General features: G+C 44.3%; 1 protein-coding gene across 4 annotated transcripts in view; it reads right to left on the bottom strand.

The window, feature by feature from the left end:
* Positions 1-3,215: 3,215 nt before the first annotated feature.
* Positions 3,216-20,737, bottom strand: part of HHAT (hedgehog acyltransferase) — a 168,471-nt gene continuing 150,949 nt past the window's right edge. For all 4 annotated transcript variants that reach the window (XM_075496356.1, XM_075496355.1, XM_075496353.1 and 1 more), the window contains one exon: positions 3,216-5,549. In XM_075496356.1, the coding sequence (XP_075352471.1) occupies positions 5,458-5,549 (92 nt within the window). In that variant the 3' untranslated portion in view covers positions 3,216-5,457. The remainder of the gene's footprint in view (positions 5,550-20,737) is intronic.

Raw genomic sequence — 20,737 nt, 5'->3', positions numbered from 1 at the left:
TATCTATCTGTTAGGATGTTTGATTCCCTCGACTAATGCTGCCACGTAGTTTTCATCCTCTCATTATCTGTGTTGGGCACCGAGCATACGCGCCTGTTTCCTCTTGGAGCCGTAGTTTCCAAGGCCAGCGATGCCAACGTGCGGCTGGAGGACTTATGTTGCTAAAGCTTGTGGGAGCTGCCCCGAATGGAGAGGTGCCGAGGTTGTCTGAAAGTCGGGCATTGACACTCTTCAGCTCAGCCTAAAGTAGATGGGTCAGATCTGTTAGACAAAGCTGCCAGGCAGAGAAGGGCCTGGGGGTGTTGGTCAACAGCTGGCTGAATATGAGCCAGCAGTGTGCCCAGGTGGCCAAGAAAGCCAATGACATCCTGGCTTGTATCAAAAATAGCGTGGCCAGCAGGACTAGGGAAGTGATCGTGCCCCTGTACTCGGCACTGGTGAGGCCGCACCTCGAATACTGTGTTCAGTTTTGGGCCCCTCACTACAAGAGAGACATTGAGGTGCTGGAGCGAGTCCAGAGAAGGGCAACGAAGCTGGTGAAGGGTCTGGAGCACAAGTCTGATGAGGAGCGGCTGAGGGAGCTGGGGTTGTTTAGCCTGGAGAAAAGGAGGCTCAGGGGAGACCTCATCACTCTCTACAACTACCTGAAAGGAGGTTGTAGAGAGGTGGGGGTCGGTCTCTTCTCCCAGGTAACAAGTGATAGGACAAGAGGAAATGGCCTCAAGTTGCGCCAGGGGAGGTTTAGACTGGATATTAGGAAATTTTTCTTCACCGAGAGGGTTATCAAGCATTGGAAGAGGCTGCCCAGGGAAGTGGTTGAGTCACCATCCCTGGAGGTATTTAAAGGACGTTTGGATGAGGTGCTTAGGGACATGGTATAGTGGTGGTCTTGGCAGTGTTAGGTTTACGGTTGGACTCGATGATCTTAAAGGTCTTTTCCAACCTATACGATTCTGTGATTCTGTGATTTTATTTTCCTTTTGCTCTCCTCCTGGACATTGGTGGCATCCCTGAAAGCCTCTCAAGCTTGGAGCTGCCAGTGCTTACCCCCAGGCTTGGGACGCCTGGGCCGAGTTGGTCCATCTGCAGTAAGCTCAGGAGCTTCGCAGCTGGGACTCGGCTCGTTCTCAGGTGCTCTGGCAGGACCTGCGCTTGACATGACTGCATTTGCTGAAAGTGGAAATCTCAGAAAAAATAGTTGTCTTCATTCTTCCTTTTACATACAACTGATGAAGGACCTGCTCCACAAGCAGCTACGGGTGAAACTGCTGAATTCGGTGCACGTGCACACAACACCCCCGTGCGTGCCGTGTCTGCAGGGGGTCGGCAGAGACACCCACTAGAGAGGGTGCTCTCAGAGGTCCCTTAATACAAGAAACGATCTATTGTAATGCAGATTTCCCCTTATTCCTCAAAGGTGTTGCAGCCTCTGAGTTCTTCACAGGCTTTGCTGCAAGCAGTATTCAGCTGTCCCTGCGGGATTAAAATATACGCCTTGACTAACAAGTGGCTGTGTGCTGAGAGAGTTATTTTGCAAAGCAATAACGGGCAGCGCTACGCGGGGCGGGGGGGGATGACTATAAGGGGCGGCAGGAGAAGCTGTGACAGACCGTGCATAGCAATCTCCTCGCTCTTCACAGCTCCTTGAGGAAAATCATGCCAGCATGCCTGAGGAAGGCAAGCCTCTCCTTAGCAAGTGTGAGCTGCAACCGGCTCAAGGGTTAGCAGCGACGGAGGAAATTAAGTGGTGCACAAGAGAACAGAGAGGCACTGTGTTGTTGCTATGCCTAATAACAAAATTGCTGCAGGTTTTCGTAGTTAAGCTGTTTTTCTTCTGACCTGTGGTAAGCTGGTTATTCCAGCTAAGCTGCTTCTAGCTCTCAGATGTGAAAGAGATACGTGAGCAAAGCCTCGCTCGCCCTCTCTTCAATGCAGAATTGGAGAGCGAGCCGCTAAGCATAACCGTACCGTCCGCAGCAATAACGATGGCTGGGAGGGCTCTGTTAGCCCAGGAGGGGGTTAGGGGAAGGAGGCGTGTGTGTGTGAGAGCCACTTGATTACTACAGCTCTGTGGTAGCCATTAAAGCCATATATTGCGATACGCTATGCTTGCTAGTTGTGTAGGCAGTTTCTCAGAATCATTTGGAAACTGTTTTTGTCAGCAGACATCACGTGTCTGTCCAGCGTGGTTTCAGAGCCACTGGTTTGGGGTTTTTTTGGTCGCTGCACACTTGTGACTTCTAGGGTCTATCAGCAGCAGTGTCCCCAGCCCCCCACGCACCACACCAGAAGTGCCTCCCCTTCGGTTCAAAATGGCCAATGTCTTACTGTGGCAATTTCTGTCTTTGTCAGCTGTTTCCTAGGTCCCTTAACCAGCTTTTCCTCAAGTGTTTGGAAGTCTCCTTCTCCTCCTCCCCTCACCTTTTTTTGTTGTTGTTGTTGGTAAGTGGGGTGTCTACTTCAGTCTCTTCCAGGCGTCTGTAAGCTCCCACCCCTCTCGGACTGTCACTGAGGACTTGAGTGGAGGATGGCACTTCTGGCTACCGCATAATTTCGATTACATTAGGTGCCACATGATAATGAAGAGTCAATTCTCTGGTCATGCTGAGGAATATGCCTCCAATCCAAGCTGAAGGTATAACTGACTACGTACATTTAAAGTGCTTCAAGCACAGTCTGAGCTCTTAACAGAGCTGTCTGTCTGACCAAGCGTGCCCCATGCCTTGCTTACTGGTGGACGGAGCAGAAACTTTGTGAGTGGGCTTGTTCTTAAAGTACGTATTTCAAAGTAGCAGGACAAAGAACCTCTGGAAAGACCGAAGAGTGAAGGAAATCTATTTATTTCTCATATGATAAATATTTAAACTATAAGAAATAGTATCTATTTCTTAAATTGTGCAAGCACACTTCATACTTCTGACTCTGGACCAGGAAGCACCGTTTTACTCGCATACTACTCTTGGTGACCATTCTCAGAAGCTTCACATGCTGAAGTCTCGCCTTAACTGATCTACCAAAGGTGTACTTGCTTCTTAAACTCACACCATTAGGGAACGCACGTTCCGTGAGGTGCACAAAAGGGATAAAAGTGACCAGTCTGCACTGCACCCATCCTGCAGGCTTCCAGCGCGCAGTAGTGTTTCTTCACAGCAGTGGAGTGCTTATTTTTCCTACAGCAAACCGTAGCTCTCTAAGACACAGTTCTCAAGCCAACAGTCAGTTTCAGCTTTATTTATAGAAACAGAAAAGGATACAAAATTATGAAAGATTTATAAAGCACTGAAAAAAAATATAAAACAATTTTGCTTCAGAAATAAGCATACTCTAGATGAGCTTCAAGGTCACTTTTACATTGGAGTAGGAAGTTTTGCATGCATACAAATTGGGATCTAATCACTTAGTAGCCCCTCTTTTCATGTAATAATGGTAATCGATAAGACTGAAGAACAGAGTCATGACTTTTTGCTCCAATGCTAATTTCACTTAATTACAAAGCTGGAGTTAAGTTTGAGGAAGTTCTTGCCTTTGGCTCAGTTTTACTGCAAAATGGAGGCCAATCTCAGATCCTTTCAGTAAATTCAGAGGCTGAGAGCAATATACTTCTTTGTGGCTGAGAGGATCCCTGCAATCATCGTAAGTCAATCAGGAGGGCCATGTCTCTAGCCAGGCAGCATTCAAGGGAAGTCTTATTTTCAACAGCCCATGGTATCTCCTAGAAGTTACTTCCAGCGGAAATCACAGCATTCGCGTGGGGGGGTGGGGAGGGAATCTTTCCTTAAACATAAAGGGCTGGAGATTCTGCTTTGAAACAGCAAGAGATGGGCTTAGTCTCCGGATGGGTAGAGAGCTGAAACCTCTGCCCTTATTTCTTCAGGAATAAATGAAGGGAAAAAACAAGGCTGCCATAGTTCTGAGCAGCAGAAACATCAGAAATGCAGGCACTAAGCTGAAGCCTATCTCAGGGACTGAATTTCTTGTTGAAGGGATAAGCTATATCAGACTTGGCTGAAGCTGCAGGAGTGACGGATAGTAGGACACTTAGCTGTGCCTCTGAAATGGCTGCCGAGGGGCACGGAACATGTTTTGACAGGAGTCCTCCTGCTTTGGGTGCAGGAAGCTGCTCTTGGAAGAAGCCCTCTCCAGGACTGGTGGCCTTTTGCCAGGCGTAGGGGCAAATTCTACCTTTAGAAAAACTAAAGGTCTTCTGGCTGCTTTTCAACATCAGTTTAAAAAATAACAGCTGGGGAGACACCTCCTTGTGCCAGACGTGAGTAGGGTCTCCCTTTCCCTCAGAAAACAGCAAGTGCTGGAGCACTCCCACAGCCCCGACGCTTGCAGGCAGGACCTTCCCAGCTCTGGGCAACCTGGTCTTTTGGCAAAGATGCTGCTGTAACAGGTCTGGCTGTGGGCAAAGGACATGGAGCTCTGGCTAATTCGGTGCCACTGTATTGGACCATTCTGGCTTTTGTAAAGGTCTTAAAATGCTGCTCCTAGGGTGTCTTTAACATTGCAGGAGCTGATTGCCTGGACACCAGAGAATGAAGCAGACTGAGCAGATTTGCCATTCACCCAGACCTGGGTTATCTCCTTTCGTAACAGAAAAATAGAAGAGGCAGACTAAGCAGTTCCCTTGAAGGTGGGATTCGCCCCATAATAACAGTAATATTATATGCTTTAGCTCTAACACAAGGCAGAGAGCACTTAAAGCCCAAGGAGCTGTAAGGTCATATTTGATTAAAAAGAAAAGCTGTTCCTTAAGAAAAGACCTGCCTCCCCACTCCCTCTTTTTAAAGAAACAAATAAAACCATTCCTAAAACCATTCCCAAAAAAAGGGTGTTGTTTTAAAGGCAAAATTTTAAACGAAGACATTAAAGAGAAAAAGCAGACTTTGCTACAGTACGTAGAAAAGTAGTTTAAGGCTGAACTACTGCAGCCAGTGAGAACAGCAAGAAAGTTCCAACATTATCAGAAAGCAATCAAGAAGAACTGATGAGCACCATGCCCTCCATGGAGTAACGTAAGTGCAGGGCACAGCCCTGTGTGCCCCTGGACAGAGGCTGAGAGAGATTGGGCTTTGCGAATTCTGCAAGGTAGGAAAAATTTTTTTCTTCAATATCTCAAAATAGGCAGCAAACATTGGAAGAAACAAGTACAATCTTCAACATATATAAAATACCTATTCCGAGATGCATGCTTCCAGTGTACACAGAGTCACAGAGATGCTGTTTTATAAAAATAACATAATTCAAAATGCTTCATAATTTCTCCCCACACCCGGCCATACCCATCAGTGTTTCTGGTTCAATTCCTCCATTCACAATCCAGAATCAATTACATGAGCTTTTGGTTTTAATGCATTAACCAAATACTTGGGTCCAGCGCATCCTGCTGCAGATAGGATATCCAGTGTAGAAAAGCCATCAACCTGTCTTAAAAATCATCGTTCTGCATCATTCCTAATTCACAGCGTACGTTTGCTCCCATTCAATTCCAACGTGAGAATAGCAGTACAGGAACCCGAGAACAGTCAGTGTTGCCCATGGCCAGCCTATAAATAGAAGAACAGACAATCCTAGTCATAATAATTAATGACTGCTTCAAGTAGAAATACTCTTGGGATGACCAACTTATGATGCTTCTAATTAATTTTATTAGCAATTCAGTCTCATAAGTAAGTAAAGCCAACCCACAAAATTTGAAAGGGGAAATCTGGATTGTTTGAGCTTCTGGAATGCCTGACCCTCTGCAGCCCCAGCCTTTTGTATTTCATTTTCAGGGAACTGGATCAGGTTTATTCCTGCTCTGCACCTCCAAATGATACTTGCTGAATTAGAGAGGTCTGTTTCAATCCTCTCCTTTGCGGTGGGTTTGTCTATCAAGCAGATCCCCGAATGAACCCTGATGCTTTAAGCTGGCTACGGCGCTTCATAGGCACACAAAGGGATGCATAGCCACAATGCAAGTTATTAAAAATCAGAACAAATACAGTTACCTGTTCTGCCAAAAGAGTCTGGGGAAACCTCTGATTAAGGCTGTTTTGGATACCCTGCAGCTGGGTGTAAAAAACTGATGTATGCACTCTACAGCCCCATAACAGCAAATAGGGTCAGAACACCGTTGTGCCCGTGCAGAACAGAGAGCCCTATTTGCCTGATGTGTCCTTGTTAGATTTTTCTTTTTAACTAAAAAGATTAACTCCTCTAATATATAAAACTTTTGCTGGGGAAATTGCATGTTTCGTCATTATTTCAAAGGACGAAATAATTTTTAGTGAAAGTTTTTTTCAGCTAAAGCAGTAAGCAGGAGGTCACAAGCCAAAAGGTCTATTGCTTTCCAGTAGAGTTGTAGATCACTTGAAAAATCCATATCTGTAGACTTCTGAATCAGGTGAATGATTTTGCTTTCCTTGATACTTTTCCTGCCACCTCTGTTCCCCTTCTCCATCCCCCTCCTCCCCTTAGAACTTATGAAATTCACAGTTTATAGGTTGAAAGCCCCAGCATTAGGCCCTAACCTTCCTCAGTGTGTTTTGTCTGTGGGAAGGGGGCAGGGAGGAAGGTGTTTGAGGGTTTTTTGGTGGCTTTTTTGTTGCCGTTGCTGACGTAAGAATTTTGGTTATGTGTATGACTGGTTTTCTGCACGCCATCCTCGAACTACCAGCAGCTGCTTCTGAAAGGTGGGCTTCAGTGCTCCCTCTTGGGGAAGACTCTGCTCTGAAGGAACCTGCTGGCAGAAACGAGATTCCCCGTTGGCCTGGAGAAGGGATGGAGAGAAGCTGTACCCTCTCCACAACACGATACTGCAGGAAGAGCTCTTTCTGAAGGTATGTTTACAAGGTATTTTGCAGGCTGGCTTCAAGCCGATGCCAGTCTGGAGACTGTTTGATTGTGCTAATGTACAGCTGAGCTGAATACCCTGCCCTTAGCAGGGCTCCCTGCCTTCGGCTCGGTCCTACACTTCTGGGGACTGCACGTGCTGGGACCCTTCCTCTGTGCTCCGAGAGCCCGGACAGTATAACCCTTCACCCTGGAACAGGTCGCAAAAAAGTAATTTTTTTTCCCCTGTGAAGAGCTGCGTGTTTGCTCTGTGAATCTCTAATTGTTCTGGCCTTGTTTTGTGGTGAAATACAGTCTTGTAACCTGAGTGATTTTCATGGAGATGTTTACAAATATTAATCACTTGTCCTCACAACACCCTAAAGCAAAATTATACTTTTTGTTTAATTATTTGTTTCACAAAATAAAATTGCTGAGGTATTTCCAAAGGGATTTTTAACAATAAAATAGTCTCGCTTTTTCTTCAGTGAAATTAGGCTACTGTAGATTGGGTTTCACCTTCGATAGCAAGCTAAAGCCCAGCTTTGTTTTGTCTCTGATAAAATTGCACGCAAAAGTATGTCAATAGATGTAATAAAAACATACCTCTCCTGGCAGCAATACTGTGGTGGGTGCTTTATACAGAGCCAGAAAGTTAAAAAAGAACTGAGTCTAGAATTGCCTTTTTTTTGTTTGTTTTAAAGGGCACTTTTGGAAATCTTGCTAGATACATATTTTGCATTTTTCAATACTTTAAAGCTCTGGCACACAGAAAATGTGCCAACATTTTGTCTTCAGTGTGAATTGCTTGTAATCTCCAGCCAATGTATAAGAGATCTTGTCAGAATACGTAGGTGAGCACTGGAAATCTTCCTAGATGCCTTAGATTGATGGTAAGATTCCTCTGTAGTGCCCAGGACCTGGGTTCATGGGGCTCTCACGCCGCTATAATCAGGTTTGTGGTAATCCTCCTGGAACGCAGGGAGTCTCTGCTGTACCGTAACAGGTGTCAGGGGCTGCGTTTGGCAGATTACCTCCTCCTGATCTAATTGAGATGAAAAGGAAGGGGGAAGACAAAGTGACCCACTATGGGTGAGGGAAAAGGGGAATTTTTAAAATTTAATCTTGCTACAGCTGTTCTAGGAGGAGCTGCACAGATCCCAAAGCATTTCTTGCTGCACGGGCAGGAGGTAGCCGGCTCCGGGCGGGGGTGAAGGAGAGGGCACCTCTGCCTTGCTGGCCCTTTCTTGCCATACAGGAACCACGTGCACGGCTGCTGGGCGCGGGGTAATGCATATGGTGCTTCCGCTGTAAGTGAGCGAAGCAAAGGCATCATGTTCTGCTCCTGTGCAATCCTGGATGAGCTCCAGTCCACTCAAGGCAGATTTGCAGAAGTCTATCCACACCTGAGAAGTGGCCCAAGGACAGACTGAAGCAAGCAGGGGATCTTTAAAGTGTTTCCACTCATCTCTTCCATTTTAGGATTGGATATAAAATAAACTTGTTGAAAAGACTGAAGAACTTGGTCTCCAGAAGGTGATGTTGTAGGGAAGGACACATCGAGCAACGCTAATCCAGCAAGGACGCAATTTCAAATTCTGCCTAGCACGTAAATGGCCTGTGTGTCATCCTTGCGTGCGACCTCTATAATCAAACAGCAGCATGAGCTGCTCTCTTGCAAGAGGAGTTCACAGGAGCCTTTTCCTTGCTTAAACAGTTTCTCCTTGTAAACCTAAACAACCAAACGGTACCGATGGTCTCGGATCCGCAGTTCCATGGAAATCACTCTTTTTGCCCTGGGCCAGCAGCGTAAGGTACGTTCTTCCCTCAGGCCTTTTGCTGACTCTCATGCTGCTCCTACCCTCAAACACAATTCAAGGGGCTCTTCCTTCTGGTGGCTCCTCAGCTTTTCCATATCACCCTAAAACACTGCATCCTCACCTACACCGTACCGTTCTCCAAACTCTGCTTGGAAGCAAACTCTGCTCTGCATTCTAGATCAGTATCTCTCTACAAAATCATATACGTAAAATGTACCTTAAACACAACATTACTGGGGTTAAATCAAGTACTAAGCTGTTAGGAAACGACTGAGTTAAGTTTGCCTATTCACAAACATATCGCATACTACCTTAAATCTTAACATTTCTTGACTGTCTTCAATAACTTGATTTTAGGTTTGAAGGCCAAGTTTCATGAGACAACTCAGATTTTCATAATCTTTTTTGTGGAAAGATGAATTAGTATTCATTAACACATGCTACTTGTAAATCCAAGAACAAATTCACATGCTATTTGCAAATCCAGCGATATTTGTGAGCTTTACCTGCACAAATTTCTTTTAAGACAGCTGGACTTCCCTTTTAACAAAGGAACGCTGGGTGAGAAACATTAATGGAATCACGACCAAATTCTCTGCTTATACACCTTTGCTGCTCCACAAAAATCAAACACAAACTCCTTTGTGAAGGACTGTGAATTCTGCGGCAAGGTAGCAGCAGCGCTTTATCCGTCCATCACAGAGCCTCTTCCCAAAGAAGTCTCCAGTCCCAGCTAGGCAGGAGGCAATGCTCTGTCGCACACGGCTGGTCTATTTTCCAACAGTCTTGCCGGTTTAAAACCACATTTTGATACATTATGTACTCAGCTTTCAGCATAACGTATAGGAGAGTTGTTTTCATTACAAGGTCAAAACAGAATTAACACAAACTAAGGCTGAGGTACTCAACAACTTTTTTGCCTCAGTCTTCACTGGCAGTCTCTCTTCCCACAACTCTCAAGTGGAGGGACCGCAAGACAGGGACTGGGAGAGCAAAGTGCCTCCCACTGTAAGAGAAGATCAGGTTCATGACCACCTGAGGAACCTGAACAGACTTAAGTCTATGGGACCTGACGAGATGCATCCCAGAGTCCTGAGGGAATTGGCTAATGTAGTTGCCAAGCCACTCTCCATGATATCTGAAAAGGCACGGCAGTCAGGTGAAGTCCCTGGTGACTGGGAAAAGGGAAACATTGCACCCATTTTTAAAAAGGGTAGAAAGGAAGACCCTGGGAACTACCGACCTGTCAGCCTTACCTCTGTGCCTGGGAAGATCATGGAACAGACCTCCTAGAAGCTATGCTAAGGCACATGGAGGACAGGGAGGTGATTGGAGACAGCCAGCATGGCTTCACCAAGGGGAAATCCTGCCTGACCAACCTAGTGGCCTTCTATGATGGAGTGACTACATCAGTGGACAAGGGAAGAGCTACAGATGTCATCTATCTGTACTTCTGAAGGCCTTTGACACAGTCCTCCACAACATCCTTCTCTCTAAATTGGAGAGATATGGATTTGATGGGTGGACTGTTCGGTGGATGAGGAATTGGTTGGATGGTGAATTGGTTGGATGGTCACATCCAGAGGGTAGTGGTCAATGACCCAATTTCCAGACAGAGATTGGTGACAAGTGATGTCCCTCAGGGGTCTGTATTGGGACCAGTACTGTTTAATATCTTCATCAATGACATAGACAGTGGGATCGAGTGCACCCTCAGCAAGTTTGCAGATGACACCAAGCTGAGTGGTGCGGTTGACACGCCTGAGGGACAGGATGCCATCCAGAGGGACATGGACAAGCTGGAGAAGTGGGCTTTTGTGAACCTCATGAGGCTCAATGAGGCCAAGTGCAAGGTCCTGCACCTGGGTCAGGGCAACCCCTGGTATCAATACAGGCTAGCGGATGAAGGGATTGAGAGCAGCCCTGCAGAGAAGGACTTGGGATACTGGTGAATGAAAAGCTGGACATGAGCTGGCAATGTGCGCTCACAGCCCAGAAGGCCAACCGTATCCTGGGCTGCATCAAAAGCAGCGTGGCCAGCAGGTCGAGGGAGGTGATTCTGCCCCTCTACTCTGCTCTGGTGAGACCCCACCTGGAGCACTGCACCCAGCTCTGGGGTCCTCAGCACAGGAAAGACATGGACCTGTTGGAGCATTAAAAATGATCAAAGGGATGGAACACCTCTCCTGTGAGGAAAGGCTGAGAGAGTTGGGATTGTTCAGCCTGGAGAAGAGAAGGGTCCAGGGAGACCTGATTGCAGCCTTATTCAGTCCTTAAAGGGGGCTTATAAGAAAGATGGGGACAGACTTTTTATAGCAAGGCCTGTCGTGATAGGACAAGGGGTAATAGTTTTAAACTAAAAGAAGGTGGATTTAGACTAGGTATAAGGAAGAAATTCTTTACACTGAGGGTGGTGAAACACTGGAACAGGTTGGCCAGAGAGGTGGTAGATGCTCCATCCCTGGAAACATTCAAGGCCAGGCTGGACAGGGCTCTGAGCAACCTGATCTAGTTGAAGATGTCCCTGCTCATTGCAGCGGGGTTGGACTAGATGGCCTTTAAAGGTCCCTTCCAACCCAAACCTTTCTACGATTCTAACTGCAACAGTAACAGCTTTTGGAGTTACTTGTTCCTTTGAACTTCCTATGTCCTCTTCAAGAACACTCTGGATCCTTTGCAAATACCTAGAAAAGGTCATGTTTCTGGCATACTCTGAATTTTGAAGGGAGTGGGGTAAAACTAAGCTTTCAACTCAAAGTAACAGCCTGGATCACAGCTCTCAAAAGACCAGTTATGTTCTCATTACCTCAGTTCAAATCATCTGAACCAACATTTAATCATGTATCTGTAAGAAAGCCCTTTGAAATTTCCTAATCACCTACAGTAATGAAAAAGAATCACACCAGCAATGTTTTGGGCATACCCAGGTTTTACATCATCATTAAAACACTAGGAAATGGCCCTTTCTTCCCTCCAACCTGTGAGATGTAAGAGAAAGGGACCGTAGTTGCATTTTGCTTTTTCCAAAACTGCCTTAGTAGCTTTGGGACCTTACTGCTATTTTCAGATGTGACTTGGCCGCAGTCCTCAGAAATCTTCAAGTACAGAGTAGTTATTAAATCAATAGAAGTCAGAAAAAGTCATCGCTTTGAAAAGCTTGACTTCAGGAGCTTACATTTTACTCTGACTTTGATTTGGAAGTACCTAAGTTGCTGTAAGACTGAGCACTCAGGAAAATTTATCCTTAAACAAAAGTTCACATGTGACAAGACACTGAAGCAACTCCCCTGTAAAGTGGAATTAAGGAGACACAACTGTGGGGAAGAGGAGGAACAGGCACCAATAGCAGAATAAAAGCAGAATAAAAAGCCAAAGCAAACCAGCATTTGAGGCCAAGACCTCTCTTACCTACAATTGCTAACATCCTTATAAGATCAGTAAACCTGCCACATTTTCAGGAAAAATAACACATTCAAAACTAAAGATCAGTTGAAAGAAGCCTATTATCTAGCCCAACATTTGAAGCAGAGGATAAACTCTGGATTTTTTAATTTTAATTTTAATTTCAGATCTGTTTGTCACTTCCAGGTGGACCCCTGCTGACCATTATAGCAGGGCATGTCCAGCAGCATGCATTACAAACACCGTGCAGTCTGATACCCAATTACTCTTTAGGTATTTGGAAAAGGAAGCCCTATATATTTGCAGCTGTGTTAGCATTCAGCATGCACATGTGGGACTGGATAACTTCAAAGCACATTAGAGGTGATCGAACTGGTTTATACAAAATTGCTCCCTGCGTTGCGCATCAAGTTTTCCAGCTGCTCCGTACACACAGACACGATACACACAGCCCTACTTAATGCTGGGTCTGGGCAGCACTGCGTTACGCAGTATGTGCTGTATTTGCACAGCTGAAGAGAAATCTGAATAAAGCTGAATAACATTCATTGTACTATCTTTTCACAGATACTGTTCTTCCAACAGACCAAGCTCAGTAGTTCAATGAAAGGAGAAATGGAAGGGACTTCTTTCTCCTGGAGTTCATTCCTCTTCTGAAGGTACTAAAGCAGAGTATGAAAGAAATTACAATTTTCAATTCTTGGTTTAAAAAGTTATTTCTGAAAGATATTTTTGTCCTTGTAATATACTCTTCAAAATACAGCATTCATATGATAAATAGCAAATTACCTTTTAATGAGAGGGGTTTCCTACAAACTCCTTTAATGTGCCTTTAGATGCTAATTCCTTCCTACCTGCCTCCCTTCACTCACTTATAACTAACCCAGACAGGAAACTGGGTATTTTCAATTACCATGCGAAGAAACAGAACCAAGCACAGCCTTTGTCTTCTAGTTTAAATAATTTTACCATTCATTAACTAAAGCCAAACATTTAAGAAATCTCAATGAAACTGGAACCCATGATAGTAAACAACTCCACTCCCAGGTGTAAAGAAAACAAACCAGAAGCAATTATGGAAATATTAGACCTATTTGGAATTCAGTAAAGTTAGCTTTCATACTTTTATCTCCCCCCCCTTTCAGTTTCTAATCAAATTCTCTCATTGCCTCAGATCGCTGGACTCATGGACTCACCCTTAGCAAGCTCTGGAGTGGTTTATTAGTGGCGGGCAGCTCTGCCCTAAGCACTTCTGTGTTACCGCTCATCCTAAGAACAAAATATAGAGATGGGAAGATGCAAGCAGAGCTGGTAGGAAGCTGGGAAAAACTGTCATATATGTTGAATTATACCCTCTCTGAGATAAAGAAAACTTACTGCAGTATCATGTAGGGCCAAAAAGCAGAGAATAAGCATGCAGAATATTAAATGACGACATGTAATTCCCCTTTTGTGTGGCTGCAGCATGTCTAAAGTATTTGCTATACTGTAGGTACAGCAACGTATTAGATTGACAGAAAATTCATTAATGCATCTAAATCACCCAGCTGTGCCCCATCCCAATCACATCTGCCCCATCTCCACTGATCTCTGTATGCTCTGTTTGAGCTGACCAGATTTGGCAGTGAGCTAAACCCGATTTAAAGAATTTTTTCCCCAGTTTATCCTCCCACTGCTCTGCAAGCTCTATACCACCTAGAAAATTTGACTAGAAATGCAGTTTTTCACCAGTCTGTATTTCCTTCAGTAGTGCTATTAAAGGACTTCTTTCTGTCTGCATCTAGTGCTGTAAAAAAAGCTTTGGTCAGGGAAGCAGTCTTCTCATTATTTAAATTCTTCCTAATCTCCTAGTGTTGGTGATCACATTTTTTCTGGTGTTTTTTTTTTGTTTTTGTTTTTTTTTTTAATAATCCACATTTGAAGATAGGCCCTTAAAAATACAAGTGTGTGCATTACTCGCTGTAGCTGCTCCTCTTAAAATCCAGCAGAATATTTAATACCTGAAATCTTAGCCTAAAGGCTAATTAAGGCTCCCAGTTTCTGGGTTTAAAACGTAAACTGAAGAGTCTGCTAATTTGTATTATTCAAGTGCTTAAATTCAACTGTGATGCTTTTCTAAATCAATGGGTAACTTAGGCATTACTGTCTGCGAACAGTCTGTATCCTTGTGTAGCAGCTTTTACTAATAAGCATTTTATTTTTGCATACTTCCAGTTCAGCTACTGATACATAAAGTTCTGCTGCTAACAAACAGGCCTGGAAAAAAGAGCTGATACAGAGAATTTCACTTCCACTTAACCGGCTTCTTGGCTGTTGCATGGGAGCACGCAAACCAGGGATATCAAATCACCTCCAACCGTTCATTCAGGGATAACTGCAAGGACGGTGAGGTAAGATGCAGTACACAGAGGATAATTCAGTTCCAAAAGAATACATAGGGGAAGCAAAGCCCTAACCTGAGCCGTGGCAGGGTGTTTTTGCTGCTACTTCAGCCTCCGCATTGCACATGTTGTGAAGGATAGGCAATAAATTCTGCCAGCAAACGCAGAGCCCTCAAAGTCCCAGCTGGGCATCTCCATCCTCCCACCCCATGTGAAGCAGCACACAGATTCACAGGGGCTGCATATTCAAGATGCCACCTCGTCCCGTTATTAGCCCCCAGCAAGCAGCTCCCACACCCTTCCCCTCCAACCACTGCGTAGCCTGCGAGCAGAGGAGCAGAGTGGCTCAGCTAAGGGGAACCAGCTTGGGAGACTTCAGGCTGACCTTACTTATTGCTATAGATTTCCAGGTGTTGAAGATACGTAAGCTTCAAGTGTGGGTAAGGTCCAAATATTCAGAAAAAATATTACTCTACAATAGGAGGTATTTCAAAGGAAAACTAGGGAAATGCTGTAAGGATAACTCAAAAGCTGTCCATGCAGCATCTGGAAACAAGACTGAGAAGGACAAAATCCTTAGCTGCCAGGTGTAGACCTGAACCTCAGCCAGGTATACCGGCAGTAACCACAAAAGATTCCTCTTCAGTAGACATGAAGTAGTTTACAGCTAAAGACATTAACAAAGGTATAACAGAGTAGTTACTTAAATTATAAATTTTAAATTATACCATCCTGGGAATGCTTACGTCTGTGGCTTTCTGAGGAGTACTTATCACTGCTGAGAAAAACTGAGAATGGATAGATAACAGTCCAAGACCATCATCTGCAACGCAGGATTACCGCAACTCACCCAGATCAGCATTACTGAGAGCAGAAAGATGTAATCTCTCAGTGTTTTCATAATGCAAACACATTTTATTTAGCAGATAGAGGTCACAGAAGTTGTGGGTTTTCTGTGTTCTTACTGTGCATGGAACCACACTTTACCATAGCTAAAATAATTTTACTTTTATGCTTGATGGCACTGAAGAAAGTTGTGTGCTGACAATGACTTTCTTAAACAAATCAATTCAACCTATGTTAGGGCTAAGGTTGCTAAACATACTTTTTCCTATTAATTAGATAAGCTGCAAATAAACAATTTCATAGGTAGAGCTCAAAAGATAGGCCTATCCTATAGCTTTTATAAAGCACCCCTCGACACAATTCAATGATGATGCCAGAACTATTTGCATTGCATTAAGTATGTACATGAAAGAAAAAAAAACCTGCTGTGTTATTTACAAATGCTAGTAAATGCTCCGTGGATGCAGGTATCCATACAGAATATGCCTGTCTGCATGGATTCTCCATTTTGTCTTTGGAGCCAGAACCTCATTTAATGCTACCTAACCATGACACTAGCAGCTCTCCAGACGCTGTACAATGTAGATCAGAAGCATTATTTCCCCTGTATGTATCACATGATGTGAGCAGGATGATGCTGGTAACTTCTGTCTCTATTTCTTGGGGTTTTTTTGTGGTATTATCTGACCATAATTCTACCTTAAGTATTTTTACTTCTAAACATTGTATAAAGCACAAAAGAATCATAGGAGTTATGCCTTTTGCTTCATGTTTTAAAATAAAGCTTCACCCTCTACTAGTTTTTCCAGCAGAACTAGTCAGTAGAAAAAAGCCTGAGATTTTAGGCAGTAATCCTGGTCTCATGCATATCAAGTTGGCTCTAGAGTAATTCAACTAAAATCAAAAGAACCATATTCGTGTTACTGCTGAATTTGAATTAACAGTAAGGAAGACTGCTTAAAACTGCCTGGCAGAATCTTTCTGCCACAACCGCTAATAGGAAAGGAAAAGAAAACTAAACAAACAGCTTTAGGTTTCAGATTAAGAAGGGGTGAATCTGTAAATCAGGAGCAACCTTCCTTCTCCTCCCAGATCTTTAGTGGAGAGCTACACACTGCTAACGCGAAATCAAAGCCCACAAAACATGAAATCTCAATGTTTGTTCATTTATGTTTAGAACAGAAACAAAAGCTTTCAAAAGCATTATTGTAAATAAAGAGGCATCTTCACCCAGAAGCAAGGCAAAAGAGCTACCTCTTCAAAGTGTTATGCAACGAAAACATTTTAGAGTAATATATCCGGCTTGGCGTGCATAGGGACAGCACTATCTTTATCGTTAAAATGTCTTCTCAGGTATTCCCAGCACAACGTCCTTAAATACGGTGTGAACAATTACAGAAAGATAACACTTGCAAAGATTTTAGGGCATTTTCCACTTGTAATTATTTGCTGACAGCATTAAAGACGCCAATCAAAACATCAGAGCCATCAGCCTCCTTTCGTTACACTTGCAAGATGAAACGAGAATAAAGAGCTAACTCCCCAGAAGAACATGAACGTCCCAAAGGCAGAGCTGGGAACGCTGCTGCTGGATCCTGCCTGGCAGGATCCTGAGGTGAGCATCTGTCTCTTACTGAGCAGAGAGATACCCATGTTATGTACAGAAAGACATGCTGAGCAGAAGGGTGAATTAACTTCCCCTCTACTAGAGCCTGAATTTCAGGAAGATTTCTGCATCAATCTAATTGGGGTTCTTGGATTTAGGTTTGTAGTTCAGCCTTTTTGCATCCAACAAAACTCCTTCTGTAGCCCTTTAGTGCTCGGGAGCTCTTGAGAAATCAAGGCTATATATTCTCAAAAGCAGAGGCTTTAAACCAGGGATTCAGACAGGTATCTTCAATCACCAGCAAGCAAACATTTGGGTAAAAAGGTGAAGTATTTTAATTTATTTTCCTAACCCAATTTCTGGCTAAGGTACCCTGGAATGGTCATGAATATAAGATGCTTAAATGATCATAAAATAATTAATTTTTAAATGTGAAGAATTATTTAAGGATGAATTATTCACAGCCCCCTTCCTACCTGCAACACACTTTTTAATCTACAATTTTTCCTTGTCATCCTCAAAAACACTTATGTTCCCAGACCGTTGCAGCAATTCTACGGCACTGTCTTGTCCCTTCACAGCATTAAGAGTAAGAAAAAAAGCAGGCAGCATGACAAATTTAACAACTATTTACAACCAGCTACACTAGCAATAAACAAACTGCACCTTCTTATCACAGAGCTCTCATACCTGAAATGTTCTGTGTAATGAAAATTATATTACCTGGTAGAGCTTAATGCAGTAAGAGAAGGGCTGAGAGCACATCGGTAATTTACAGGAACACTGCACTTGGGATAATTGCTGTATCAGTGTAAAGCTAGCACTACAAGTGAGGACGTTGAACCGAGTTCTTACTTAACAGAAACCCAGACGTCTTGAGGGATGGACGTGCATAGATAAGGTAACCAGGCAATCTTGCAATCGCTTACCGATCCATAGCAATCGATTCAGGACTAAGGCATTTTTAATGCTGCTGGTCTCAGGTGGTACAAAGTTACTCCCCTTTCGCTTGTGTCTTGTTTTCACAGCGTCACCAAAGGGCAAAGAAAAGGGCTGATGCGGAGTTACGGCAGGCAGCCCTGGAAGGACAGTGGTGCCTGAAGGCAGCAATCAGCCAACAGAAAACATTGACAACGAACAATCTCCATCGCACTGGTGGCATATCACACCAAATGTAGTTGTTGCATGCAAGTTATCTGTAGGAAAAGGGCCGTACAGGGTTGACCTTAGTTGACCAGTTTGCGATAAAACAATTGTTTCATTTCTCACCTGCGCAAGCCAACCTGACCCTGCTGCAGCCCATATAGTCACAGCAACCAAACAGAAAAATTATCAGTGAAATAGTTCAATTACAGATAGCTTGTGGGTAAGATTAAATTAATTTCAGGGTTTTTTGGAAAAAAGAGTCTGTATTAGTCCACCATCAAGACCATTTGAAACAAATAAAAAACCCCCCTTAAAATTACTTGAAAGATATCAATATTTAATTGACTTCAAGGTCAAAATTAGACAATTTACTTGTATATTCTCAGAAAACCCATTCTGGATTTCAAGAGTACATCTAGTGAGTTTGGGGAGGAAATACCTTATTCCCTGCTTTCTGTGTGAATTGGAAGCGTGCTCTCTGCGACACAGAGAGTACCTGAAAACACAGGTCTACCTGTGTGAGCTGTGTAAGCGTGGAGCTCATCTGAAGCAAAAGCTAGCAAACCCTTTATCACCTACGTCAGAAAAAATGGATTAGAAATACCCAGGCAGCTACATCAACATGCAAAATCTGCCAGCATTGCCAAGTACAGGGAGCTCGTTTCCTGAGCCCCTCTCCACTTTCCTGGGATCTGGTCTCAGGCCAGTAAGCAGCCACCCGAGGGGAGGAAGTTTGATCAGCACGAATCTGAGCGAGTTACCTACCAGTGTGGTCACCGAGATCAAAACGATTCCGTCATCCTGAGCCCCTTCATCCGTACACTGAGGGCAACAGCACTTCTTTGCCTTGTAGCTGGCTCAGAGGGACGCACGTGGAAAGATTTACGTGTTCTTATAATAGCGTAGCTGCTCTCCTTGCTTTCCTGTTTTAAGAAAGCTTCCTGAACAGACGCTGAATGGGATCACTCACAATGTTCCTTTCAGGTAAGATGGCTGCACTGGTGGAACAAAGCATATACAGGAACAATCCTGCGACTGCAAAAAGATTTTCTAAAAAAAATCCTATTTTTTTTAAATATCTTTAGCAGCATATTCCCTTTTCCAGAAGAAAAAAAACCCTCGCAGCCACCACCTCCTTTACATTACATCAAACTATAACCAAGTAAAACAGTATTACTATACCTTGCCAGAAAGTAAGTGTCTATATTTAAATTGTCTTATTTAACGAAGTGCAGCTTAGCGCAATGAGATACAATCTTTCCATGTGCTTCCCTGGCCCACTAAAATTAGCAAGGAGCTTGATCTGATGCACAGCTGTTATACCCTCTGTCCCACCTGTGCTCTGCTATTCAACGTAATAAAAGCAGTGCTGCAAACCTTTAACAAGACTGCTAATAGCGCTAATATACACATCTTGCTCAAAACCAACACATACATACACCTCTCCAGAGAAAACTAGTGACCCGTTTATATACATCAGCTCTGTAATGTTCAACTAGTTTCCTGTCTCCTTGCCCAGGTGTGCAATGAAGTGACACTTGACTGATTCACAGCCTTGATGGTGTTTGCTATTGATGTAAGGCAGGAACAGATTAATTGAACTCAGCTGTACAAACCTGGGCTAAGCGACACAGTGTGAGCCCCGAGGGCAGCGAGGGGTGGATTTGCTCGTCTTCCTCACCAGACGATGGCTGGGCCCTACGTGGATGTCAGGGACGTGGAGGCACCATCAGGCTCCCATTGTCCTGACCAGACTTAGCAGGGGCCTCCACGTTGCCCCTATATTTAACTGCATCAAAGTATATTGTTTATGGACATACTGCATGCACACTGTGCCTGATCGTGACACGACTTCCCAGCTCCACCTTGGTCCTGCCTCACCACCGGTGCCTTGCCCAGCCCTGGCCGGCCCCTTGGCCGACCCTGGTTGACTCCAGTGGACTGTCTCTGCCCCTTGCTGAGGCATGTTGGCGAGGGCAGGGTCCTGCTGGCCTGCCTCCCGGCTCCCCATTCCTGGTGGAGCAGCCGCGACGGCAGAGACTACGCTTCAGCCCCAGCTACCGTGGGATTTCTCCTAGTGCTCATTTCACATCTCTTGGGAGAGAAATATAATGAGAACTGGCTACGAAGCAGTTATTTCCATTTGTAAATGGGACAGCACAAAGGAAGAAACGAGAACAAATTTCCATATGTACAGTCCCTGCTAAACAATCGTGCCTGCAAATCTCTCCACAGCGCGCGTGGTGCACGTTGCCTTTCTTCACAGAATCAGCCACACAACTAGAATAATTAATTAATCTAGGCACCATCACATCAGGTCAGAGGATCAGAGCTGGATCTGATTTGTTTTATCCGAGATCGCAGTTCATGCGCAACAGTGTGACCACACAGATTAGTCAGATTAAATATAATTTGGGGCTAATTAATGAATGCGGCATCTCAAGCAGGCCCAGACCACGTTCAAACATCTTTGTTTACAATCACTACGCATCAAAACAACACTTTCTCATATCCCCATTTTGAAACTAAAACACCAAGGTGGAGAAGTAACCCGCCTGAAGAAGAGAGCACGGTGGTTACAGAGGGCTGGCCGGGCTCAGGCAAAGCTGGCGTTGAAGCAGGATGGAGCGCTGGGCTTGCAGAGCAGCACAAAGCCCAGCCACGCGGGCACGCAAGGCATGGGATGGAGCATGCGCTGGGAAGAACAAGACATAAGGAAC

The sequence above is a fragment of the Mycteria americana genome, chromosome 3, assembly GCF_035582795.1.
Source record: "Mycteria americana isolate JAX WOST 10 ecotype Jacksonville Zoo and Gardens chromosome 3, USCA_MyAme_1.0, whole genome shotgun sequence".
Lineage (NCBI taxonomy): Eukaryota > Metazoa > Chordata > Aves > Ciconiiformes > Ciconiidae > Mycteria > Mycteria americana.
This window is presented reverse-complemented; position numbering and strand designations above follow the sequence as displayed.